General features: G+C 43.8%; 1 protein-coding gene across 1 annotated transcript in view; it reads right to left on the bottom strand.

Annotated features, from left to right (window-relative positions):
- LOC126236512 (juvenile hormone esterase-like) overlaps positions 1-25,237 on the bottom strand; it is a 59,266-nt gene extending 34,029 nt beyond the window's left edge. Inside the window, exons 1-4 of the mRNA XM_049945877.1 lie at positions 25,061-25,237; positions 13,967-14,107; positions 508-667; positions 212-397 (exon numbers count right to left, since the gene is read on the bottom strand). Coding sequence (XP_049801834.1) covers positions 212-397; positions 508-667; positions 13,967-14,107; positions 25,061-25,207 — 634 coding nt within the window. The 5' untranslated portion in view covers positions 25,208-25,237. The remainder of the gene's footprint in view (positions 1-211; positions 398-507; positions 668-13,966; positions 14,108-25,060) is intronic.
- Between the last annotated feature and the right edge of the window lie 783 nt (positions 25,238-26,020).

Here is a 26,020-nt window from a genome sequence, read left to right on the forward strand (position 1 = left end):
TAACCTGGTTTGCCGTACGGGGATTCGAACCACCATACAACGTAGAAGAAGCCCAGTATCTTACCAATGCACAACCAGACACATTGATAAGCGCCTGAGACTTCGCGCCACGTCGAATCATGACGAAATGCATATTAAGGAAATTTTCAAGGGCTGACCCATGAATAAATGCCCATTTCAGCTAGGAAAGCAGAAAGTTATAACGACAAACCCTTAGCTGCAGGAGAGATTTGTAGCAAATGGCAGGATATCGCGCCAGCGCTCTCGCCAAATATTGTGACATTCTGTGGGTCTCCTCCAAAGTTGGCGATGTTATTCTTGACCCATTTGAGGGCCATCACTTGATCTTTGAGACCAGCGTTCCCGGGAATCACCTCATCTCCAGTTGATAAGAAACCTGCAAGACAAATAGGTGATAACATAGTCTTATGAGCACAGTGTCATTGTCTTGTACAACAGTTGTAATAAACCACATAGCGTCTACATAGCAGAATGCAGTTGCCTCACCTAGTACACCCAAGCGGTAATTGATTGTCACCAGCACAACATCGTGTTCCAGCAGGTGTTCAGGTCCAAAAAAATCCGAGTTTCCAGAGCCCATCGTAAACGCACCTCCATGAATCCACACCATGACTGGAAAGAGTTTGGCATTGGCTGTTGTCGGAAGCTGAAAGACAAAAAACATGAAATATCTCAATTGAAGAAAGTGTGGCGCCGCGCGGGATTAGCTGAGCGGTCTGCGGCGCTGCAGTCAGGGACTGTGCGGCTGGTACCGGCGGAGGTTCGAGTCCTCCCTCGGGCATGGGTGTTGTGTGTGTTTGCCCTTAGGATAATTTAGGTTAAGTGGTGTGTAAGCTTAGGGACTGATGACTTTAGCAGTTAAGTGCCATAAGATAAGTCCCACAAGATTTCACACATATTTGAACAATTGAAGAAAGTGTGGCACGTCTAACAAGCAGAACGCACACATGTCAGAGTGTTCACAGTTCTGAATTCTTAGAACGAGAGAGGATCAGTTTTACTCATCTGTGCGTCCTAATGCACCTCTAACGACAGCACACAACGAGGACAGTGAGAAATCGAAGTTCTGACAGACAAGGTGGATATCTATCCATTGTGTATCAGAGGTGGTGCCGATAGTCAGCTATAGGCACAGATGGCACATCCTGTAACGCATGCCTATGGAATCCAGATTCGTGCTGCCTTACGTTATCAACCTTCGGTGATTGCAGGACAATACAGCATAAAGTAAGACCATCGTTGAAGCCAGAATGTCTATTACGATCCCCGGGAAACATTATTTGGAAGCCAGGCAACGCCGATGATTATCAGAATTCCTTTGTAATGATGTACTAAAAGACTCAATTGGATTGGTTGATGCCGGCGGAGGTTCGAGTCCTCCCTCGTGCATGGGCGTCTGTGTTTGTCCTTAGGATAATTTAGGTTAAGTAGTGTGTAAGCTTATTGACTGATGACCTTAGCAGTTAAGCCCCATAAGATTTCACACACATTTCAAAATTTTTTAGGCTTGATTGTTAGAACTAATTACTATTGTAAGTCACGTTGTCTATACTACTGAGCGGTCTGAGTTAGCTGCAGAGAAAAGATACACATGATAACGAATTATATAATATGATTAGGTAAAGATTAATTTGACAAGCGAAGATCTGAGGTAATGTTGTTGTTGTTGCACTGCCTGGTTGCGCACGGTTATGATGTGTTTCAATAACAGAAGGCTACACCGTCGATGAGAGAGCCCGCTTGCCATTGCTGTTGCAGATATGGTGAGTACACTGTTTGCGAATTCCATTTACGAGCTTCAAACATGAACGACTTATTTTCAATTATCTGTGTGTATACTAGTTTACTCCCTCGAGTTCTTGCGTGTTTGTTTGCTTACAAGGCACAGTCCACCGTTCTAGTAACTGCATAGTGTAAGTGACTGCTGCGTTCAGATGAAAGCTGCGGTGGTGACCCTCTGCGCACAGCTGTTGGCAGTTGACTTTGTCACACAGCTTGAGCTTGCTGCCAATTGGCTTTACTGCGTGGCAAAGGGGGGAGGGGAGGGGGGGACGTGGAAATCTGGTAAGCGTCCAGCAGTTCTCACGTATTCCCCTGATCAGTCCACAGATGTGACTGCCGTGCTTACTGCCAGTACTGAGGTTGACCCCACACCTATGGGCGACTGGGTGGTCGCTCCAGAGAGAGAGACAGGTACAAAAAGAGACAGAGGGCCACGCCGATTCGTCTGACAGACAGGTTTTGTGTGCTGTCTATGGCTGACCAAGTCCGTGAACCAGATCAAATCGCTTGCCCTGTTCTAGAGGAGGCCTCTCGGCCTGAAAGGTCTGGACATTCACAGACGGTGGATCTACTGGTAATAGGGAGATCCAATGTAATTTGGTCTTAAGGATGTGGTTGCCAAGGTGGGGAAGGAAGCCAGTTATTACTCTGTGTACATCCATGGGGAATCGTTCCAGATGTGGTAAGCGTGCTTACAAAAGCCATGAAGAGCACAGGGTGCAGCCAACTGCAGGTGGCTGCTCATGTGGGAACAAACGATGTGTGTCGCTGCAGCCAACTGCAGGTGGTGGCTCATGTCGGAACAAACGACGTGCGTCGCTTTAGATTGGAAAAGATTCACATTGTTTTCGTGCGGCTAGACTGCCAGTCTTGCCTGCGGGATGAAGGCGGAGCGCGCCATGTGTAGCGTCATAGCTAGAACCAACCGTGGTCCTTTGGTACACAGTCGACTGGAGGGTCTCAATCAGAGGCTCAGGTGGTTCTGCGACCGTGTAGACAGCAAATTTCTCGATTTGCGCCAAAAGCTCGTGCGTTTCCGGGTTCCATTAAATAGGCCAGGAGTCCACTATAAGCAGGAAGCGGCTACTCGGGTAACGGCGGTTGTATGGATGTGACTAGGTGGTTGTTTAGGTTAGAGCGTCTCAGAAAACTACAGAAAGGGAGTGAGTACGGAAGGGTGTAGAACAAACAGAGGAAAGTAAAGAAATGGTTCTAATGGCTCTGAGCACTATGGGACTTAACATCTGAGGTCATCAGTCCCCTAGAACTTAGAACTACTTAAACCTAACTAACCTAAGGACATCACACACATCCATGCCCGAGGCAGGATTCGAACCTGCGACCGTAGCGATCGCGCGGTTCCAGACTGAAGCGCCTAGAACCGCATGTCCACTGCCAGGGGAAAGTAGACAAAGAAATAATTTTTAGTGAATGAACCACCATTTGACTTTGTATTACTGCATTTATCATCTGTAATATTTAGGTTTCGGCTCTTATGCAACTGTCAAGTACAATACCAAAAGTTCTTAGATGCTGTCCAAAGAATTCCAAAGCAGGTAAACAAGACTAACACATGCCTTTAAGATGTAACTGTATTGTACTTTATAATGGCATAAAAGCCGAAATCTAGCCAGTACAGAAGGTAAATACAGTAATACACAGTAAAATGGCGGTTTATTCAATCAAAACATACTGCATGGCTGTAGCTCAAGACAATCGAAAACGGAGCTGGAGTTATAAACAATAGCAGCTACGTTCAAAAAGAACCAGCGCAAAAAAAAAAAAAAAAAAAACTGAAATTCAAATTGTTATAGGCACTGAAATCTGGCTAAAGCCGAAAATTAGTCCAGCCGAAGTTTTGGCAAAAGATCTAACCGTGTTCAGAAAGAATAGACAAAACAGTGTTGGTGATCGAGTGTTTATTGCTTTCGGAAGTAATCTGTCTTGTAGTGAAATCGAAGTAGATACCTCCTGCGAGTTAGTAAGGGTAAAGGTTATACTTGTACTTGATAAGCGGAATCAATTAATAATTTGTTCTTTCTACCGACTCCCCGACTCAGATAATATAGTTACTGAACATTTAAGGAAAGCTTGAATCATTTCGAATAGGTACTCCACTCGTATAGTTACAGTTGATGGTGACTTCAATCTACCCTCAAAATGTTGGCGAAAATACGTCTTTAAAACCGGAGGTAGGCATAAACCTTCGTCAGAAATTGTTCTGAATGCTTTCTCAGAAAATTATTTTGAACATTTAGTTATGGAGTCCACTCGAAGTGTGAATGATTGCGAAAACAAAATTGGTCTCTTAGCAACAAATAATCGTGAGCAAATGGGGATAATAATGACGGATACAGGGAATGCCAACTACAAGGTTGTTGTAACGAGACTGAACACCATAACATCCAAAGCTACCAAAGGTAAACGCAAAACACAGATATTAAAGAAGTGAGATAAAAATTCGATTGGTGTCTTCCTAAGAGACAGTCGCCACTCCTTCCAATATGAATATGTTAGCGTAGACCAGATGCTGTTTAAATTCAAAGAATTAGAATCGACCGATATTAAGAGAAAAATACCAAATAAATCAATAAGAGATGGTACTGATCCCACATCGTACACAAAACAGGTGAGAACACTGTTGCAGAAGCACGAAAAAAGGACGCCAAATTTAGAAGGATGTAAATCCCTCAAGTTTGGTGTAATTATACAGAAGCCCGATATGTAGCGCGAAATTCAGTGCGAGATGCGTTTAATACTTTCCACAATAAAACTCTGTCCCGAAATGTAACAGAAAAATCAAACAGACTCTGGTAGTTTGCAAAGTACCTCAATGGAAAGACACAATCAATACCTTCACTGCACGACAATAATGGAGATATTACTGATGACAGTGCCACTAATGTGCAGTTGCTAAATACGATTTTCCGAAATTCCTTCACCAAAGAAGGCGAAGTAAATATTCCAGAATCCGAATCAAAAACAACTGCTAACATGAGTAACTTAGAAACAGATATCCTCGGTGTAGTAATGTAGCTTAAATCACTTAATACAGCGAAGGCCTCCGGTTCTGCCTGTACACCAACCGGGTCCCTTTCAGAGTGTGCTGATGCTACAATACCTTATGTAGCAATCAAATACAACCGATCGCTCGCTCAAAGATCCGTAAACATATCGCTAACGTCGATTTGCAGTAGACTTTTGGAACTTATGCTGTGTTCGAATATTGAGTTACCTCAAAGAAACCGATTTACTGACGAACAGCAAAAACGTATTTAGCGAATACTGTTCTTGGGAAACTCAACTACCTGTTTATTTTCACGAGGTAATGAGTGCTATCGATAGGGTATATCAAAGTGATTCCGTATCTTTAGATTTGTAGAAGGTTTTTGACACCGTTCCTCGCAAGTGACTTCTAATCAAATTGCATGCCTATGGACTATCGTCTCAGTTGTGCGACTAGATTCGTGATTTCCTGTCGCAAAGGCCACAGTTAGTAATAATTGAGTCATCGAGTAAAACAGAGATAATACCTGGCCTCCCACAAGTAAGTGTTATAGGAAGTTTGCTGTTCCTGATCTACATAAACGATTTATGAGATAATCTGAGTAGCATTCTTAGATTGCTTGCAGATGATGCTGTCATTTAACGTCTTATAATGGATTAGGTGATTAAAACGTGTTTCAAAACGATTTAGACAAAATATCGGTGTGGCGCGAAATGTGGCAATTCACTCTAAATAATGAAAAGTGTGAAGTCTTCCACATGAGTACCAAACCGAATCCGCTAAATTTCTGTTACACCACAAATCGCATGAATCTAAAGGCTATGAATTCACCAAAATTCTTAGAGATTACAATAACAAATAACTTAAGCTGAAACGATCACATACGTAAAGTTGTGGATAAAGCAAAGCAGAGACCGCGATTTATTGTCAGAACACTAAGAAAATGAAACATGTCTGCTAAAGAGATTGCCTACGCTACATTTGTACGTCCTCTTATGCGGTATTGCTGTGTGATCCGCATAAGAGAGGATCGACGGAGGTGAACGAAAAAGTTCAAATAATGGCAGCTCGTTTTGTACTATACCAAAATAGAGGACAGAGTGCTACCGACGTGACAGGTGCGTGTATTGGCGTGGCTATCATTATACCAAAGGTGTCTTCCATTGGGGCAGGATCTTCTTATGAAATATCAATCACCTACTTTCTCCTCAGATTGTGAAAATATTTCGTAAGCGCCCACCTATATAGGGAGGAACGATCAGCATAGTAATAGAAGAGAAATCATAGCTCGCTGTTAGAGAGTGGAACGGTAAAGAAATAGCTTGAAGGTGGTTCAGGGAACTCTCTGATTGGTAAATAATTGTGAATCGCAGAGTAATCATGTAGATGTAAATGTGAAGTTTTTCCATGGAATTTTTAATTATTGGTTTAGGTTAGTTAGTTCATTGTTCAGAAGAGAATAATTAAAGTTAACAGTTCACATGGCTTCTAAAGTTTGTTTTACCACTCCTTTACCATTTGCAGTAAATTTCATGGCAAAGAAACTTTTTTTATAAAGGATAATTTTTGTAAAAATCACTGTATTAATACACCTTTATTAAACCTTAAATAACTTTCATTTATGTAGCGAACTCAGAATTTCTCATTTTTTGATTAATGTATCGCCGCATCACAAAAGTAGAACACAGTCCCTTAAAACTGAAGCGTGATCTGTTCAGAGTAGTTACACATCCCTGCATTTCGCGCCGCGAGGCTTCTTCTCTCCTGTTTAGCTTACCTGCTGCGGCGTTTCATATTTTAAGTTCCTTACTTCGAAGTGCATTAAGTTACCGCTGACACGGGTAAGCTATTAAAATTTTTTCGGGCCAGCTATAGCACAGTCGAAGTAGTACGATCATTTATTGTTAGCTGTTGCTTTTCAGAATTCATGACCATATCAGGCTGAGTGAATTTCAGTTCAGATTTCATTTCAAATACAGGCAGTTTTATTTTTCACAGTGCAGAGTGACATTTCTCACAGTGCAGACATATTCACGGGTGTACTACACATTATTTGGAAATTTATTCAGTCAGACTGCGTTCGTAAATTAATACGGGAGTTTAATAGAAATTTTTTGGTTATCTATTCTTTCAGAATTCGTTAGGTTAATTTATGTAGCATTTTTTACTGTTATCTTGTGTGTCGGAAGCGCAAGTCACGTGCTGTGGTGCCACACATTTTAGCACTACATTACACAACAAAGAACTCAATCGTGTCGATTATTTAGTTTACAAAGTTGCATTTCTCATTAATTTGTTCAAGTTACTTAAAATACTGTCACATACTTACACCTTTCCAGATTTGGTGACCCATTTCATCAGGTATCGTTTTCGTTATGATACCACTTGCATTGTTCAGCTTTACAACACAGACAAAGACGAGTACAACGAATAGCAGTCAGCACATACAATTTCCTTACACAAGATTAAACGTTGAAAAGTAACGCTGTTTAGTGATAACAGCAGATTAAGCCTTGGCGCAAGTGATGGCCGCTTTACGGCGTGATATCCACCGGTAGAAAGGAACCGTCACTGTACAGGGCAACTGAAGGTAGAATCAACTACAGCCTTCTCGACTACACGTCTGCGCTCATTTTGTTTCCCATCCCATAACTCAGGATGATGTTCTATTCAAGAAGGCGAAAAATCTGAGCACAAATATCTGACTACTCGGTTGGCAAGCACGGTTACCATAACTCTCGCACACCCAGCACGAGTAGAAAATGACTACACAATCCTCTGCAGTTAAAAATTCCGTCCTGAGAGGCCGTGATCGATGTATAAAACTGCTTCCGGACTTTTCATCTCCATCTGGGGGAAACGTCTTTCGAGGCTTGAGGGGCTCTCGCATTTATAAATCGCGTAGAGGGCACCACCAAACGTTACGTGATGCCGACTCTGCAACTATCTCTGGATGGCGTCACCTTTCTCTTTTTAAAATAATCGATTCCCATTCTGTTGGCGCTAAGTCGACATCCACCGTCAGGAAGCAGTTTTGTACATTGACTGCAACCTCTCAGCCCGGGAGCTTTAACTGAAGAAGACGCCGGCTGTGAAAGCCTATATTGTATGAAGATGAGAGAATATCAACGACGCTGGTGACATACTCTAACCAGTTCTTAGGACCAGTGGAGTACAAAATCGACATTAAATGTTGTTAAGAAATTTTCAATGAATCACAGACTGTCTTCTTTTCCTACAACTGTTTATATGTGAACAGTCCACGTTAAATCGACACGAACTGTTATTACTAGGTACTTTTCGGTTGTTACTATTTCCATTGAATTGTAGCTAACAGTCTATTCGCACAGTAATGGACCTCTTTGCTATTTATGAGTAACACGTTACATTGATTCCAGTGTCAACTATTAGTGCGTGAGTCAGTCATCCATCCTCTGCAGGAGTTGCCGCATTACGGTCCTCTGGTGTTGCAGGTTTTCTAGAAACAATGTTATAGGCCTTCTGCAACCTGAAGAAGCTTCCGACTATACCTACTAGATAATTTAAATATTTTATAAAAAATGTCCGTAGAACTCTCCTGCCGGCCGCGGTGGTCTAGCGGTTCTAGGAGCTCAGTCCGGAACCGCGGGATTGCTACGGTCGCAGGTTCGAACCCTGCCTCGGGAATGGATGTGTGTGATGTCCTTAGGTTAGTTAGGTTTAAGTAGTTCTAAGTTCTAGGGGACTGATGACCACAGATGTTAAGTCCCATAGTGCTCAGAGCCATTAGAACCATTTCTTTACTTTCCTCTGTTTGTTCTACACCCTTCCGTACTCACTCCCTTTCTGTAGTTTTCTGAGACGCTCTAACCTAAACAACCACCTAGTCACATCCATACAACCGCCGTACTTGTGTCCTATACGCACCACATGTCTTAGTTCTGTGATCAGAACAGCCGGCTACTCCAGGCGGGATAACTGCATAGAGTATTCAATATTAGGGTAGATTCTGACTATCTACTGATCTACTTCCAGTCTCCTAAGTTGACTTGGTGTTGTGTCGACATTCGTGTTACTAACAGCACTAATCTGTACCGGTTGTTCTTCTGCTGTATTCTCCAGCACAAACACTAGTCGGCCCGCCACAACAGGACTCCCGTCTCGCCTTGCCCGATCTTCTGACAATCTGCAGCCCTGGCGGTAGGGAGAGGGAGCGTCCTCTCGTTCACAAGGGTCGGTCTGAATGCGAGTGTCCACCATTTACACCCTTCGTGCTCGGACTTCTGCGACCATTCTCAAGAACTGCCTAAACCTTGGGCCCTTTCCGCATCCCTTCTCCTTTCGCACTGGGGTTTTCTGTTTGGCATCCTGTGTGCTGTTGTGGCCTCAGCCATAATCAGTTCTACATATTAATCTCTGCTCCGACATCCTGTACGTGGGGCAGTTCCTCCCAGTGGCGTTACATGTCTTTTTGCCTCTCTTCGTACAGGGAATACAGATTCCAGGTTTGGTGCAGTTCTTCTTTATATCGTCTTCCGCTGCACGCCTGGACCAAACCGGATTCCGATCACAGTACTTATGTATGTAATCCAGGTCTCCACAATTGTGGCAATGAGGCATCACCAAATAGTCCCGTAATTTATGGCATGGAAATCAATGTATATTTTGCGCATAGCCGTAAGCTTTCTCCACATTTTCCCTGAAACTTCAGTAGCGTGGTGTACAAAGTCTTGCTCTCTACGTCCGGTTTTGAAGCTCAGCTTGAATGCATTCTTAAGATCTTCAGTGCTCATATCGTCAAAATTCTGCGACCTTATAGTTTCACATAACTCATTTTGATCCAATGTGAGTGGAATGTCATACATTATAACGAGGGGATTCTTCTTTTTCATTGGTTTGCATTTAACAGCTCTACAAAGTTTTTGGTTATTTAGTATTTTGTTTTTATTTTACTGTGTTTCAACGACTACTATATCACATTTTTTGTTTCCTTGACTTTGTTGAACCTTATTTTCTCCTTAGCAGGGTTTATCGTTGTCGTAAATATTTCCTGAACCGTTTTCGTATCTTGACAGGGCAAGGGTCTCAAGAAAGCCGTGTCCGGTCTTTGCGATACCTTAACTATCATTTCTTTGGTCGTCTGAGGATTGGGTGCCGCTTGAGTGGCCACCCGTCCCCCGGTTTGATTGGCTGCTTGCGCAGCCTTTCGTTTTCTTTCTCAGTCTCCTCAACTCGTCCCTCGAGCTTTGTGTGACCAATAGCCCAAGGGGTGAGTTCATTTCTCAGGCTTGCTTACCTTACAATTTCTTAAATTGGAGTCCAGGTACTATGTTATCCTGGCATGTCTCTCAGTGACACTCTCCTCTGCCCCAGGCCCCCTTGTGGGGAGGGAGCAGAAAGCTTAGATGCCCTTCCAGCCGCACAATCGCTTGTCTCTTCGTCAGCCATATTGAAATTAGACAAGCGAAAAAGATTGGGAATCCGTCTCTTGCCCCGGACCGGCTCCGCTGACATTGGTGGTGGGGGGTAAGAAGTGCAGCTCGCCCACCGACCTCGCCCCTAGGACAAGGGAACTCCTGAGCTGCCGGGTTCAGCACGTTATTGCCAACATACTGGTCCCCTCGGTGGCCCCATCACGAACTATTTCACTCAGCGCTCATCGGAAAGTACATCCCGCACTCCAGAGAAGAGGATGCACTACTCGTCCTCTGCCGCCTGCTAGCCTGAGCTTCCACCCCTCGGCCAAGGACGCACTCCTACTCAGGTGGTGTTCCGGTCATTCAGCATCAACGCGTTTGCACGATATCAGATTCGAACACCATAGGGACTGTGTTTTGGTGTGAATAACTGTGTCACGTCGCTCAATGATCAGAAGGAGGAGGATATTAGTGTTTAACGTCCCGTCGACAACGAGGTCATTAGAGACGGAGCGCAAGCTCGGGTGAGGAAAGGATGGGGAAGGAAATCGGCCGTGCCCTTTCAAAGGAACCATCCCGGCATTTGCCTGAAGCGATTTAGGGAAATCACGGAAAACCTAAATCAGGATGGCCGGAGACGGGATTGAACCGTCGTCCTCCCGAATGCGAGTCCAGTGTGCTAACCACTGCGCCACCTCGCTCGGTCAATGATCAGAAACTGATTCACGAGTGCCACGGTGTAGCGCGTCGTATTAACCAAAAGATACTACACCGTTAATACGTCAATGTCGAGGGGTTTGTGGTCGTGCACACTCAGGAACTGCAACACCACGAGACCAACCTACCGATGACGGCTCCGACATTGCAGGAGTCGTCGTCTGAAACGGATCTGGAGGTATTATTTTCAGTGCAGAATCGTCGCCACAGTATCAACAACACTTGTGCAATACAGGGTGTTGGAAAATTCCCGTTCGAAACTTCTAGGACTAATAGAGGGAAGTAATTACGTAATATTATATGACCGGACGCGTCAACAAACGACTCTACAGAGCATCAGTTACAGGCGCCTGTGCCTGTAAATATATGTATATACAAGGTGATTTAGCTTTCAAGGATGATGGAGGAACATAAATGTATCAATGTGAGATAAAGTTCCACTTTTCGGGAACGAAAGAGTCGAAATTTATAAGCAAAAACCGGTGTGATATCTCTGACAGTGGAATAGATGTACCGGTACTGTTGTTGTTAAAAATGCAGGGTACACAACTTTCAGATGAAGAAAAAAAGTGTGTAGTAGACGTGAGCTCTATAATGCATATCTTCTTCAGCGGAGGAGATGTGTTCCACACCACCGAAGATGAGAAATTCTCATAGCCCCTCAGATATGCAGTCTAGAGCCCACGTCTACTAGACTTTTTTTTTGTTTTGGACCATACTACCACGTCTGACAGTTGCTTATCGTACATTCTTAGCAACAACGGTACCGGTGCATCTACTGCACTGTAAGAGGTATCAGAATGATTTTCGCTTGTAGCTTTCTACTCATTCAGTTCCGAACCACGGAACCTCACCTCAAATTGATACATTTATTCGTCTCCACCATCCTAGAAAGTTTGTAAAATCTTCATAGAAACCGTTTACATTTAGTCTTCAGCGCCTATAACTTCTACGTTGCAGGACATGGGTTCGTCGTCAAAATATTATGTACTCCCTTCATTAGATAGCTCCTAGAAGTTTGTAACAGGAGCTTCCGAACAACCTGCATATGCTGCACTACACAATTAAATGGATGTCGTTTCGAATTGTCTTGCATTCCGACGCAGATGCCTGAAATTTGGCTCCAATGTGCTTCCTCTGTAATGGTGCAAAAACGAAATGCGTCACCCTCTGGCACAATGACGCTTCAAACAGCGGCGTGTCGACACATGCGAAAATAAGGACAGAGCTCGGAGATTCATGTGAACTGCAGATGGACTAATAATGTCACATTGCACCAAATTTCGGCACTATTCTGCCCAACGGCACTGGTGATGTGTCACACGACGGGAATTTCGTCGTACACCCTCTTATCCATATTTCACCCCTCCTGTTGACGTTTACGCTATAGAGATGAGAGTAGCGATTCCCAGTGTAGAAGACACGCTGTTTCTTATCGGTGGGCGAGAAAAATGTTTCAGACGCATTGCCGCTCCCAAAAGACACGAAGAGGCCTCAGGAGGTGACATAAAGGACGTCAATGGAGCGACCACATTTCGTGGGACGGTGATTCCCACACAATGTGCAGTCGGAAACGACACTTCACTGTGCCATTATTTTTGACACGGCTGACGCTTTCCTCCCCTTCCCCCCAACCCAGATGATTCTAGCATTGACCGAGGATATCGTGAACCTGCAAAGTCATTTAGCGTGACCGCTTCCTTTTGGACTGTATTGCGACCACCGTTGTCTAAATTTTTCATCCATATGGACAGCCTCACAGAACTCAGTTGCCGCATGTCATGCTGAAAGAGGTGGGTATTTCTCCAATACCGTGGCTAGTGCGTCATACAGATGTGATCCCTTTTGAACATACCTTTAACTCACTACACAAAGTATTGCGAGGAAATTAGTAACTTCTGACGTGTTCAAAAGCAGAAGAATGCGGTTCTGGAGACGTGGACTGTGGCCTATAAGAACTGTAGAGCACAAGGGACTATTTTTAGGAAATATAGTGAGAAATTGTGATTTAGAGTGTCTCAGTGCGTGATGCGCCAGCCTCACGGCAGATGGCGGACGAAGGCTAGCCGGCGCAGGTGACACAGTTTTGCAACGAGCGTCGGTATGTGTGTACATGTGTGGCAGCCATCAACAGCCGGAATGCAGCATTAGCAGAATTACGCAAGCGCGGGCCGCATGTGTCGCGGTTGCGTCACCCAACTCATTGAGAACATTCTAATAAACACAGCGCCGCGTAACCGGCGGATTCAGCAGCCGTCTGCACTATTTAAGGGCATCAGAGGTGGGTGTCGGTATCGGTTCGACCGATTGGGCGTTCGGTCTCTGTTATGTCGTCGTCATCAGTGACGCTGTCCCTGAGGACCGGCCGGTGGAAGGCGTTGTCCGCTGCTGCACCGGCGACTCCCGGCGTCGTCATGAGCCACCATGTCTGCAGGGGGCGAGATGGGCCAGGCCTCATGCTGCTAACCTCCTACCGCCTGTATAGCCACTGACTGAGCCCAGCGTTGCGTTCCTTGGGCTGCGTGCATCAGCGCGTCTCCACCACGACACGAGTGGTGGGGCTCAGCTACCGGAAAACATATTGGAAGAATCAACAATAAAGAGGAAGATTCCTAAAAACAGCCATCTTCTTCTACCCAGCCACGCCCTACAACCCAACCATGTCACCTGCTCCGGTCATCCTATTACAGAACACTACAACATTTTTACAAAGTAGTATGACGTGTCATGATGACCAAGCAGTGTTTTATTGGACAGGAGATTTTGTTGCGTAACCTTTTCAGACTTACTTCACGGGTGGAAAATTAATGTCTACCTTTATGCTAATAAAGAAAGGAGTTACTGACCATCTGATATATCTCAGTATATTACTCTACATTAATTTTGTCGAAATCAACTGAAAGCCAATATTTACATCACGACTGATATGTCATATGGGAACTGTTATAGCTAGTGATGACTCGCAAACAGAGAATTTCGAATTAAAGATTGCAGTGAAAAGTATGAGAAACTTCAGTGAATAACAAAAATCATTGGAACTTACCTTAGGTGTGTACACATTGAGGTACAGGCAGTCCTCGTCTCCTTGGTACTGGTTATCCAAAAATGCGTTAATCTGAGGCGCCACGTTAGGATCAACTGTTGCATTTCGTATCCCACTCCATTTCTCTGGTGGTTCTGGAGACTGAAAAATGAAAACAAGTACATGAAATCTATTGTCAGTTTCGAAATGGACGATCACCTGCTGTATAATGGATTGACGACTATGAAAATTTGTGCCGGACCGGGACTCGAATCCCAGATTTGCTGCTTATCGCGAGCTGTCGCCCTACCATTTGGCTACCCGTGGATGACTCACGGTCAGATCAAAACCTCCATACGTCATTACCCGAGCGTCTACGATATGTACTCTTATATTCCCGTACAGGGGAGACATTTTACTTGAAAGTCGCTTTCCCTGTGTCAGTGGATAAATACCACACTGCAGTGCCTTTGTAATTCCGAATTACGATGCAATGTTAGTTTGGACATGCTTTACGTATATTTTCGTACAGGGAAGATGTTTTAATACTGAAATTCGCTTGCCAGGTGTCGGCGAATTGCTCATTTACGTGCAAATCTGGGGTGCCACCCCAATACTAGAGAGCCTCGGCAAACCTGACGATTTGAGAAGGGGGAAACAGGCTGAAGTCGTGAACTGAAGTTGGACTATGGTAACCCGTGCAGTTGTTTTGGTCGTATTGCTGAACATTTTGGGCAGATCCCATCGAGAGGTCAGTTTGTGAACAGAATCTGCACCGGAAACACTTTTGCAAATATGGACGGCTTTAGAGGCAATATAGCTCAACATATCGCTGGGGGACTTCCAACGACTTGCTGAGTCCACGCCATGTGGTTGCAGCTCCAAACCAGGCAAAAGGAGGTCCGACACGATATTAGGAAGTACCTCATGACTTTTGTCACTACATTGTACACGTGTTTAATAATTTTATACAAATCCATCATGTCAGTTACGAAATACTACAGCTAGTATTCAACTTAGTTTAGGCACTGTGTTGACAACACAATTTCGTATTTAGGTTGCAATCATTTTCTTATCGTATTTAACTTGTTTATTTGTTATTTATTAGTGCATCAATATACTGGACTTGGCGTGTGTCTGGCAGAACCAGTCATAGAGAGCTTGGGCTTTATGGAAAGAATCGCAGTGGCGGAAGACCGACCCAATGAGTGTAGCGGCTCACCTTGTAGTCAGCGTGTTGTATCCGAAATTTTACATTGTACCTTCTTAGTAGTATTTTTCGATGTCTGAACTCTTTGAGCGTTTGATAACTTAAGTACTATGAGCACTTTCTTATTATTTAACTGTCACAAAATCGCGGAGAAAGAGTTTTATCACTTATTGGCTCCCTTTATTTGGCGCTAAGCAACCACAGTAAAATACAAAGGCGCGGGGTAGCCGCGCGGTCTAAAGGCGCATTGCCACGTTTCGCGTGGCTGCCCCCGTCAGAGGTTCGAGTCCTCCCTCGGGCAAGGGTGTGTGTGTTGTCCTTAACGTAAGTCAGTTTAAGATAGCTTAGGGATCGATGACCTCAGCAGCCTGGTCCCATAGGATCTGACCACCAATTTCCAGTTTTCTAAAATAGAGACTTTTAAAAAATGAAACGATTACCAAAACTGCAAGCGTCAGGTGGAAAGACGTCTATTTCCCGTCATGAGGAAACGATAAAAACACATCGTAAACTTCTGCGTTATCCAACATGTGAACTGATAAGATAAAGCAAGAATACATGACAGGTTCATAGCAGGAGACGGCATTATCTCTATAAAGTAAGTAGCGAGGAGAATTTAATTACATTTGGTAGGCAAGTAATTATATTCTGCTGAAACATGTCTGAAGATACGCCCTTTGTGGTCACTTGTGCCTCTGTTGTGCTCCAAAGTGTACTTCTATCATTACGCTGAGAGACTGTTCACTTCCCTGAACAATGTCGAACGACTTACTACACGTAATTTTTAGTTAAATTAGAATGGTTCAAATGGCTCTGAGCACTATGGGACTCAACTGCTGAGGTCATAAGTCCCCTAGAACTTATAACTACTTAAACCTAACTAACCTAAGGACAACACACACATCCATGCCCTAGGCAGGATTCGAACCTGCGACCGTAGCGGTTGCGCGGTTCCAGACTGCAGCGCCAGAACCGCTCGGCCACCAGCTGCCGGCTAGTTAAATTAGAAAAAGTCAATCAAGAGATGAGAAATATTGCCTGTTCCTAGATAAAGAATGCTGAAACTGAATTACACATAGAATATCTAGCAGGTAGGAAATGGAAATGATCGTATGGCGCCAGTAGCCGGGAGTTCCCAGGCGGGAAGTTAGGCCGCCAAGTGCTGGTCTTACTGAGTGCGCCGCCACATTGGGCGACTTGGCGCGTCGACAATGGGGATGAAATGATGAAGAGGACAGCACAACACCCAGTCCCTGAGGGGAGAAAAATCTACCACCCCAGCCAGGAATTGAACCCGGGTCCCCGTGCGTGGCATTCCAACGTGCTGACCATTCAGGCAATGGAGCGGATATCCTGCAGGTGATGAATCGTTAATGCCAGAAAACTAGAATAAATGCTTTAAGAAGCTAGTATTTGAATTCGGTAGTTTTTTTTCCTTCCTCAACGTTAGCAAAACGAATAATATCCTTCTAAGAACCGGCTGAAGTAATAACAGTGATGTTCTCCAACCATGTTATGGGATAATAACATCACTTTTGTCTTTTTGATTATTTGCTGAGAGAACAACTATTCACTACTGGTGGTACACGAAAAATACTTTTTAAGATAATAACAGATCTGCGAACTAAATCGAAAAACAGTGAAACCTACAAGGTATGCCTCCGAAGAACCTCAGTAACATCCAGGCTCAGTTAGGAAAATTAAGTCAACTCCACGAAGAGATTGTAATGACATTTGTTAATGTTTCGTTGCCTTCTTTTCGAAGACTGGTTTATCATGTGCATATTAACTGTAACCAATATCGAACTGAACCTGCTTACTGTATTCAAGAGTTTGACTCCCTCCGCAATCCCCCCCCCCCCCCTACCCTCCCCGCTGACCCCATCAAACACACATATCCCGCCATTATCTAACTGAAAATTCCTTATGGTTCAGGATGCCTCTTGTGCTGCAAATATAATTTTCCCCCAAACTGGTGTAGTACCTCCTCATTAGTTGTTCTACTAGGAGCGTTCGATAAGTGACGTAATACAACTTTTCCGGAAATCTAGTTGATTCTAATCTGGATTCCAGTACACCATATTATTCCCCAATCTTCTGCTTACAAAACCTTGCCGCGTGGTGAGGCCGCGTGGTTTGAGGAGCCAGGTACGGATTGCGCGACCCCTCCCGTCGGAGGTTCAAATCCTCCCTGTTGTTCTTAGCATAAGTTAGTTTAAGTGTTGTGAAAGTCTTGTGACCGATGACCTCAGCAGTTTTGTCCCTTAGGAATTCACACACATCTGAACATTTTTTTTACAAAACCCTATTTTTCATCATAATCTCCGTTCAACGCGACGGCCTTATGCCATCCTAGTCGGAGAGCCAGTATGCCTGCATGGTGTCACTCTACTGGAAGACGTCGGAGCCAACGTCTCGCTGCATCAGTAACCTCCCAGACATCCAGGAATTGCTTTCCGTGGAGTGCCTCGTTCATTGTACCACACAGAAGGAAGTCAGCAGCTGACATCTACAGGCTGTAGGGAGGATAAGAAAGAACAATCCAATGATGATCTGTGAGCTTCTCTCGGGTGCATTGACTTGTGTGAGGCCTTCCATTGTCATGAAGAAGGAGAACTTGGTTTGCATTTTTATGACGACAAACACGCTGAAATAATTTCTCCGGTTTCCTGAGGGTATCACGGTACATTTCCGATTTTGTCGTTGCATCATGAGGGCCGACATCAAACAGTATAACCGCTTCAGAGTTCCAGAAGTCTGTCGCCATGACTTTACAAGCTGATGATGCGGCGTTGAACTTTTCTTCGGAGGAGAGCTGATATGCCGCTTTGTTTCCGATTCGAAGTGATGAACCCATGTTTCATCGCCTTAGACTAAGTTCGATAAAAGTGTCACCTTAAGCCTCGAGACGTGGAAGCAATTCTGCTCAGATGATCCTTTGTTGCTCTTTATGACGGCGAGGAACCCAGCCGGAACACAACTATTGAGTACCGCAACTGGTGGACTAGGACGTGAACGCTGCTGTGTAGCTGCTGTGTAGCAAGGTGTTCCGTCCATCGCCTAGAACGAGAGAGTCCACAAGTTCCAGTTGTGTACGGCCGAATGGGACGTTACAGACAGGCTTTCGTGACCTTAGTACGATGATGACAGACACCTCGACGAACAAGACACCGTGTTGTTGTTCGCTGTCAGGTCTCCGGAGGCATTCTCCAAGCGCCTATGAATATCTGTGACGATATGGTTTTCCGCAAAAAGAAACTCAGTGATTGCTCGGATCGTACCTCCGTTACGCCATTTTGAAGGCAGCGTGTAGCACCACAACCTGTCGGATCTCCATGAAACTACAATGAGTGTAGCAATAATATTCTACGATGTCACATAAAAAAATTCGCACTTTTTAAGCTGACACTGGTGCAGAAAAATAAGTATTGTGTGACTTATTGAAAGCCCCTAGCAGATGCCCATCTATTTTTCAACATTATGCTGTTGCACCACATTTCAAAAATTTGGATTCTTTTCATGAGTTCCGTACAAAGCCGCACTTCATACAAATACCTTTAGAAAAGACTACCAGATTCTTACATTTGTGTTAAATGCTAACACATTTCTTCTTTCAGAAACATATTTCTTACTACAGTCAGTCTGCACTTGATATTCTCTTAACTTCGACCATCTTCAGTTATTCTATTGACTTCTTTCATTGTCTCACTTCTTAACCTAATTCCTTAGGCGTCACTTTAATTCGACAACATTGCAACACCTTGTTTTACTTCTGTTGATGCACTTTTTTTCAATCTCATTTCAAATCATTATCCATTCCACTCAACAGCTTTCTCAGTACCTTGCCGTATCTGACAGAATTGCTGTGTCATCATCAAAGCGCAAAGCTTTTGTTTCTTCTCCCCTAAGTCTAATCACTTTCCCAAATTTCTGCTTGTTCAATTTACAAATTAATAACACGAGGGGGAGGGTACAATTCTATAGGTTCCCTTTTCTATTACTGATTGTCTTTCACGACCTTCCACACTTGTAGCCACTGTCTGGTCTCTACACTAGTTGTACATAAGTTTTCAGTCACTGTATTTTACTCCTGTTACCTGCAGAATTTCAGAAATTATCACAGCTAACATCATCAAAAACCTGTTTTAAACCTACAACTGGTACAATCGGAGATTTGACTTCCTTCAGTCTGTTTCCTAAGATAGGTCGTAAGGTCAGTAGGCTATGACCTCACGTGTTCCTGCATTTCTTCAGAACCCAGACTTGATGTTCCCCGAGGTCGGCTTCTGTGAATAATTTGTCATTTTTTGGAACCATTATATTAAGTCAGCGGTTCGGTGATTTTCACACTTGTTTGTTCCAGCCTTGTTAGGAATTTGAATTATCACATTCTTCCTTAAATCTGACGTTATTTCATCCGTTACTTCGCATATTGGATTCATCAGATTTGTCGTGGCTGGCTTTCTCAAAGCAGCTCAGTGATTCTGAAGCTATGCCATTTACTTGTTTCGACTTGCATCTATCGGCACAGTATCATTTCTCCCGTCCTGTTTTCATTTACTCCCTCTTCTGTTTTTCTCGTATTGACTTCAAATGCAATGAACTTTTGTGCTTGGTTGGAAATATATTTAAAAGTTGACCTTGGTGGGTAGAGGGCAAGAAGCAATTTTTCCCCTCCATACACCTCACATGGTAAGAAAAACTGTCTACGTCATCCGGCCCTACGTGAGGCGATTTCGTGAGAAGAGTGTTACACGAAGTGAGATGATTTGAGACTCGTTTTCATGGCGGGTTATGGAAATTTCAAGAATGCATATCACAGCAAAATCAGAAAAGAAGAAACAAAAAAATATTGAGATACAGAGAGAACTAGAGAATAAAGAGCGTAACATAGGGTATAAGTTTACTTTCCACCATTTAGGCTTATAACATAGACACCATCCTGAACCCCTAACAGAAATATCGGACTTACATTCTTTTAGTGAATATGTGTAGCTCCGGTTGTTCGTGTTTACATAATAATAAATAAATTTTTAATAGAAGTCGTAGTTCTTGAACACAGTGTTTTTGATTGTATATGGTCCACGTGCCTAAAATTAAGTATAGTGGTGTTTTCCACAATCTTTGCCTGTGAATACTGGAAGAGACATGGGTTTCAAACGTTTTTACGAACCTTGAAAACACATAGTAACTCGACCCGACGCTCGACCTAATTGAAATATAAACTGCGATCTACCGCCTGGGCCTTGCTGTCGTAGTCTATGGTCCGCCATAAACTTCCAGTCGACCAGTTCGAAGGAAACAACAGACTCGCTTTCAGGTGAAGAGAAATTCCAATTCCTATCTGCCCGTTCAGATTTTTTTTCGATAGTTTCTCTGAAATGTTTCAGTTCATAACCCGGCTGGTTCCTTTTCAAAGGATACAGCTGATGGCATGTCCCATACTCGTTCAGCTGAGGGTTTGCGTTCCCTGTCAATTTTTTAATGCAGCAAATGAGTTCCTTAAATTGCGATCATTAAATTTGTAGGCCATGTAGAGGGTATTGTTTGTAATGAAATCCCGTGTCTGCTGGCGTCGTCGATGCCCTCGTTAAAAAAAAAAAAGTTTCAAATGTGTGTGAAATCTTACGGGACTTAACTGCTAAGGTCATCAGCCCCTTAGCTTACACACTACTTAACCTAAATTATCCTAAGGACAAACACACACACCCATGCCCGAGGGAGGACTCGAACCTCCACCGGGACCAGCCGCACAGTCCATGACTGCAGCGCCTTAGACCGCTCTGCTAATGCCGCGGATGCCCTCGTCTACGGGCCCCTGAAGTGATACTTTCCTTCCTTCCGTATCATGGTCGTTAACCTCCTCAATCGTTATCCACCCGGAACAGCGCACGTCTCCTGTTTGACAATCGCATGTCGGACTGTAACTGTTTTCCATTTTTATAACACGAAGATTCATCTGAAGGATTTTCTGAGTGGGACTCTTGAGAGCGTGATGGAGAAAAAATGTAGCGAGACCTTACCGATAATAGTTGGATTGGATTTGGAACTTCAGTCTTCCTGCCATTGCAGAAATGTCTCTGTGTATCTTTATAAGGTAAGACATGCACTTGTTAATGGAAAGTTGAGGTTTTGAAGCTTGTTTATATGTCCTATCTGGGAGAGTGTAGACGAAAAATCCAAGAAAGTGAGTCCTAACCACGATTTGGGAAACATAAGAGGTCTCTGGATGATAAACTTCATTGTAAATTCCAATACAGAACTAATCTGAGACTAAAATATTCTCTTCTAGTCCCTTCAGTCCCGAGCCACGCGACTGCTAAGGCCACAGGATCGAATCCTGCCTCGGGCATGGATGTGTGTGATGTCCTTAGGTTAGTTAGGTTTAAGTAATTTTAAGTTCTAGTGGACTGATGACCTCAGATGTTAAGTCCCATAGTGCTCAGAGCCACCTGAACCATTTGAGCTAAAATGTTACGAGTACATTCTGTTGCTGAGAGAGGCATTGTCGTTTGAAAAATTTATATTATCGTATTTTGAACATAATAAATGTATTTATTGAATTCTTTCTAAAGCTTTTGTTTTTGAGTCATCAGTTTTCTGACTGGTTTGAAGCGGCCCCCCTCCCACGTCTTCCTCTCCCGTGGCAACCTCTTCATCTCAGAGTAGCACTTGCAACCTAAGTCCTCAAGTATTTGCTGCATATATACGAATCTCTGTCTTCCACTACAGATTTTATTCTCTACAGTTCCCTCTAATATCATGGAAGTTATTCCATGATGTCTTAACAGGTGTCCTATTATCGTGTCCCCTCTCCTTGTAAGTATTTTCCATATGTTCCTTTCCCCTTCGATTCTGCACAGAACCTTCTCATTCCTGACTTCATCAGTCCACCTGATTTTCAACATTCGTCTGTAGTACCGCATCTCAAATGCTTCGATTCCGACCCTTCAGCACCAAAATTCAGTTGATCACTGCGGCTTAGATTTTCCTGTACTCTCTCCTTTCCTCTTAGTCCATCTGCTTCAGTAGCCTGTATCACGATCCTGAACCTCCAAACTGTCTTCTGAAACAGGACATGTCTTATACTGCTGTCGGCGAATTCCTTCTTTAAATGCTTTGTTTCATAGCCGTCTCACAACTTTCATTTATTTTTTTCGTTTACCTTGTCTCTTTCTGGTTTACTATACATCGAATATCTACCTCATCTTTTGTATCAGTTTTAAAAATGATCTGAAGCAGTAGGATTAGCTGTAGAATTAAGTTAATGATGAAGTATTGAGAAGAGGGAAGACGTGGGCAGGTCGCTTTCCAAACCACATCAAGTGTGTTCTCATTGTCGTTCTAGACAACGAGCGGAGGATTATCGATTTGATATCAAGTTTGTAAATGTAAACGAGAGCGAAGAAGAAGAAGGGAAGGAAGAGAGATTTATCGCCTTGTACACAATTCGTGAGAAATAAATCCTCTGTTGCCAATACGCCTAGTCGCCTTTGCGTTAGACAGCGTTCTTCGTGATGAGCTTAACATCGGTGAAGTCAAATTTTGTACGACTGATCAGGGAATACTGAGTGATGGAAGCAAACCCTCGTTTACAGTGTATGAAGATTTAGAGATTACTTTAGACAACGTTGACTAGAATATACTGCGGAGAATTCTGAAGGCAGGAAGGATAAAATACTTGGAGCGGAAGGTTATCTACAGCTTGTACAGAAGCCAGACTGCAGTTGAGAGAGTGGAAAGAAATGAATGGCAAGCATTCGTTCATAGGGGAGTGACATGGATGTGTAGCCTATCCCCAATGTTATTCAGCCCGTGTAGTGAACAAGTAGCATAGGAAAGCAACGAGAAATTTAGAGAGGGGTAAGAAATCAGAAGTCTGAAGTTTGGTGATTGCGATGTAACTCTGTCAGAGAATGATAGTACCTAGAATATCACTTGATCGGAATTGGTAGGGACTTGAAAAAATGTAGCGAGATGAACTTCAATAAAAGTAAAACAGGGCTAATAGAACGTACGTGAATTAAATCAGGTGATGAGGGATTTAGGTGAGGAAATTCGACAATGTAAGTAGTTTATGAGTTCTGATGTATGAACAGAAAAATAACTAACGACAGCCGAAGTAGAAAGGATACAAAATATAAATTGATAACAGTAAGAAAATGATTCTGAAAAAGAAAAAATTTGGTAACAGAAAATACAAATTAAATCTTCGAAAATTTGGTGGTTAGCTTTGTATAGAAGTGAAACGCTGTTGATAAACAGCCACACAGTAAATAAATTAAAGCTTTTGAAATATGAAGCTACAGAAGTGCGTTGCATGTTAAATGGGTAAGTAGGTAAAGTTGCCCATTGTAACCGTAGACGGGCTAAGCGGGCACGACGGATCGCCTTGTCATCCTCTGCTAAAGCCGTCATTGGAACGAGCCTGTGGACAGCTCACCGCTCTCCCGTCGCTGTCGTGTTTCTTGACCTTGACACCGTTTCTAATCGGTCGAATAGTTCCTCGACTGGCCCAATGAGGTTGTGGGTACACGGTGCCAGTCCTTCTATCAAAAGAAAATTTTGTGACGGCCTTCGTAGCGACAACACTTCGCTGTAGAAACGGCCTACGAAGTCACCGCCACACTTTTAATAGCGGGCCGACCGGTCCGCTGGAACAGTGAACAGAAGGATGAAAACCCAAACACTCGGATTAAATGAAAGTCGGTACTTATCTTTATTAACGACGATACAGAACACAGTGGTGAACATGGTCTACAGAAATCTGTCTAGTTCGAGTCGGTGCGGCTAGGTCAGCGTCGGCTGACGACAAACAACAACTCTGCTGCGATGAACACACAACTGACTAGCAAGTACACAATTCGGTGGAGAGTCTACAACTGAGCGGCGAATCCAGAACTGTCCTAGCGCTCGCGACTCCAGCGCTTAAGAAGCCAGAAGCCAGCGGTGGCGCGCGCAGACTTGCGGCGATTTCCTGCATCGCTGGCGCTGCTTATGCGGACGGCGTCCGGACTTTGATGCTGCCAACCTTTTTGGCAGCGGGCTCGGTTGGCATTACTGGCTAGGATATAACAGAAAATTCACTGGCAATATCGGGAATCGAACGCGTGTCCCATCGCAGGGTATACAGCCGCCCTGGTCACTCAGCTGCGGAGGCGGCGCAAGTTGGAAGAGCGGATAACTTACGAATAGGAACCGAATCGAGCTGATAAGAAAACAGATTTGTGTCACAATTCGAGCTAGGTGATAGGGCAGATGATGTAGCATCACGGAATCATCAGTTTGATGCCGGAGGAAAATGTCCGTAAAAACTGTAGAGAGAGTACTTCTCTGCATACTACAGTATGCAGGTTTGAATGGATATTGGTTGCACCAGTTTCACAGAGATAAAGAGGCTTTTACAAGATAAACTAGCATTGAGAGTTGTATCGTAGCAGCCTCCATACTTAAGCGTACTGAGAACCAAGAGAGGCTATGATAAGTAGACATCGACTATGGGGAAAAGCGGAACAGTATCAAAACGTTTGAGATGTAGTTTTGTAGAAGAATGTTTGAAAAAAGGTGGACTGATAAGATGAAGTGGTTGCCAGCAGAACTGGAGGTGAAAACAACATCTGGAAAAGCTGACAAGGAGAGACAGGAGGATAGGACATGTTTAGACATCAAGGAATGTCCATGGTACTAGAGTGAGCTGTAGAGGACAATTATTTTATAAAACAAAAATTTGAATGTATTTCAGTAATAACTGATATGAAGAGGTTGGAACAGGAAAACAAATAGTGGCGAGTCACTCCAAACCAGGGGAGATATGACTCAAAACGTTAGTGCGTTAACAGATTACTATAGCTTTACCAAACTACTGGATAGTAGTAAATGTAGTTGTAGTTGTTACGTGTGCTCACCTTGAACCTGAGAGGGCCGACGGGCGGCAGCGCATACGGGATGGCCTGGAATGCGCTGTAGGGCCGGCCAGAGGGCGTCTTGGCCTTGCGGCCCCTGAGCGTGCCCTGCGGGATGGTCACCGTCACCGCGCCTCCTACTCGTGCCATGTCTGCCGGCCGTCTGACCCGGTGGTCAGCCAGCCGCGCCCAGTGTGGGTGAGATAGCGGGACACCGCTCCGTTATCAGTGAGATATCCATTCCTCGAAGGTTACCGCTGGCCCGGAAAGTGCATGGCATGCACGTCACTAGCTTACTCTCATCTTAGTCATCTGCTTCAGCTTTAGTGTATCCGCCGCTGTTGATATTCTTGTGACAGTAATCCACATACCGAATTTGATGAATTAAGACAGTGGGTTTTACTAAATAAAAGTCTATGCTCATTAACGTTGTCAGTATTATGGTAGAACTACTGGCCCTTAAACTTGTAAAACACATAAACATTATTATGGCATAAATTGTGCTAAATAGTTGGATATCCCAATGATAAGCACTTCAGTAAAACACTACAAACTAGATAAAATGCTTTTATCTACATACAGAAGATAAGGAAAGAATTAGATAAAGGGCGTTCTCACTCAGAAAACGCTAGTGAACATCTTTTGCTTGTGGGAAGATAATGTTATGTAAACGGAACTATTCCACTTTTCGGAATTAGACAGCTGCTGGATCATGGTCTTTTGAGAATCCATACAGTATCGATGGATGTAGGAGGGCTACACTCAACGTTACGCATTCTTCAGTCGCCCCATGTGACTAGTGCCAGAGAGGACAGTATCGTAAAGCCAGGACACATGCAGGGCTTGTCACGTAGAAGAATGTGTAATTAGATGAATGACGGACTTTAGTTAACGCAGGTCTATTCAGCACTTGCGCCGAGCGAACTTCCTCCGGCTAGAACACATACAGTATATATACAGTTA

This window comes from Schistocerca nitens, chromosome 2, assembly GCF_023898315.1.
Source record: "Schistocerca nitens isolate TAMUIC-IGC-003100 chromosome 2, iqSchNite1.1, whole genome shotgun sequence".
Classification (NCBI taxonomy): Eukaryota; Metazoa; Arthropoda; class Insecta; order Orthoptera; family Acrididae; genus Schistocerca; species Schistocerca nitens.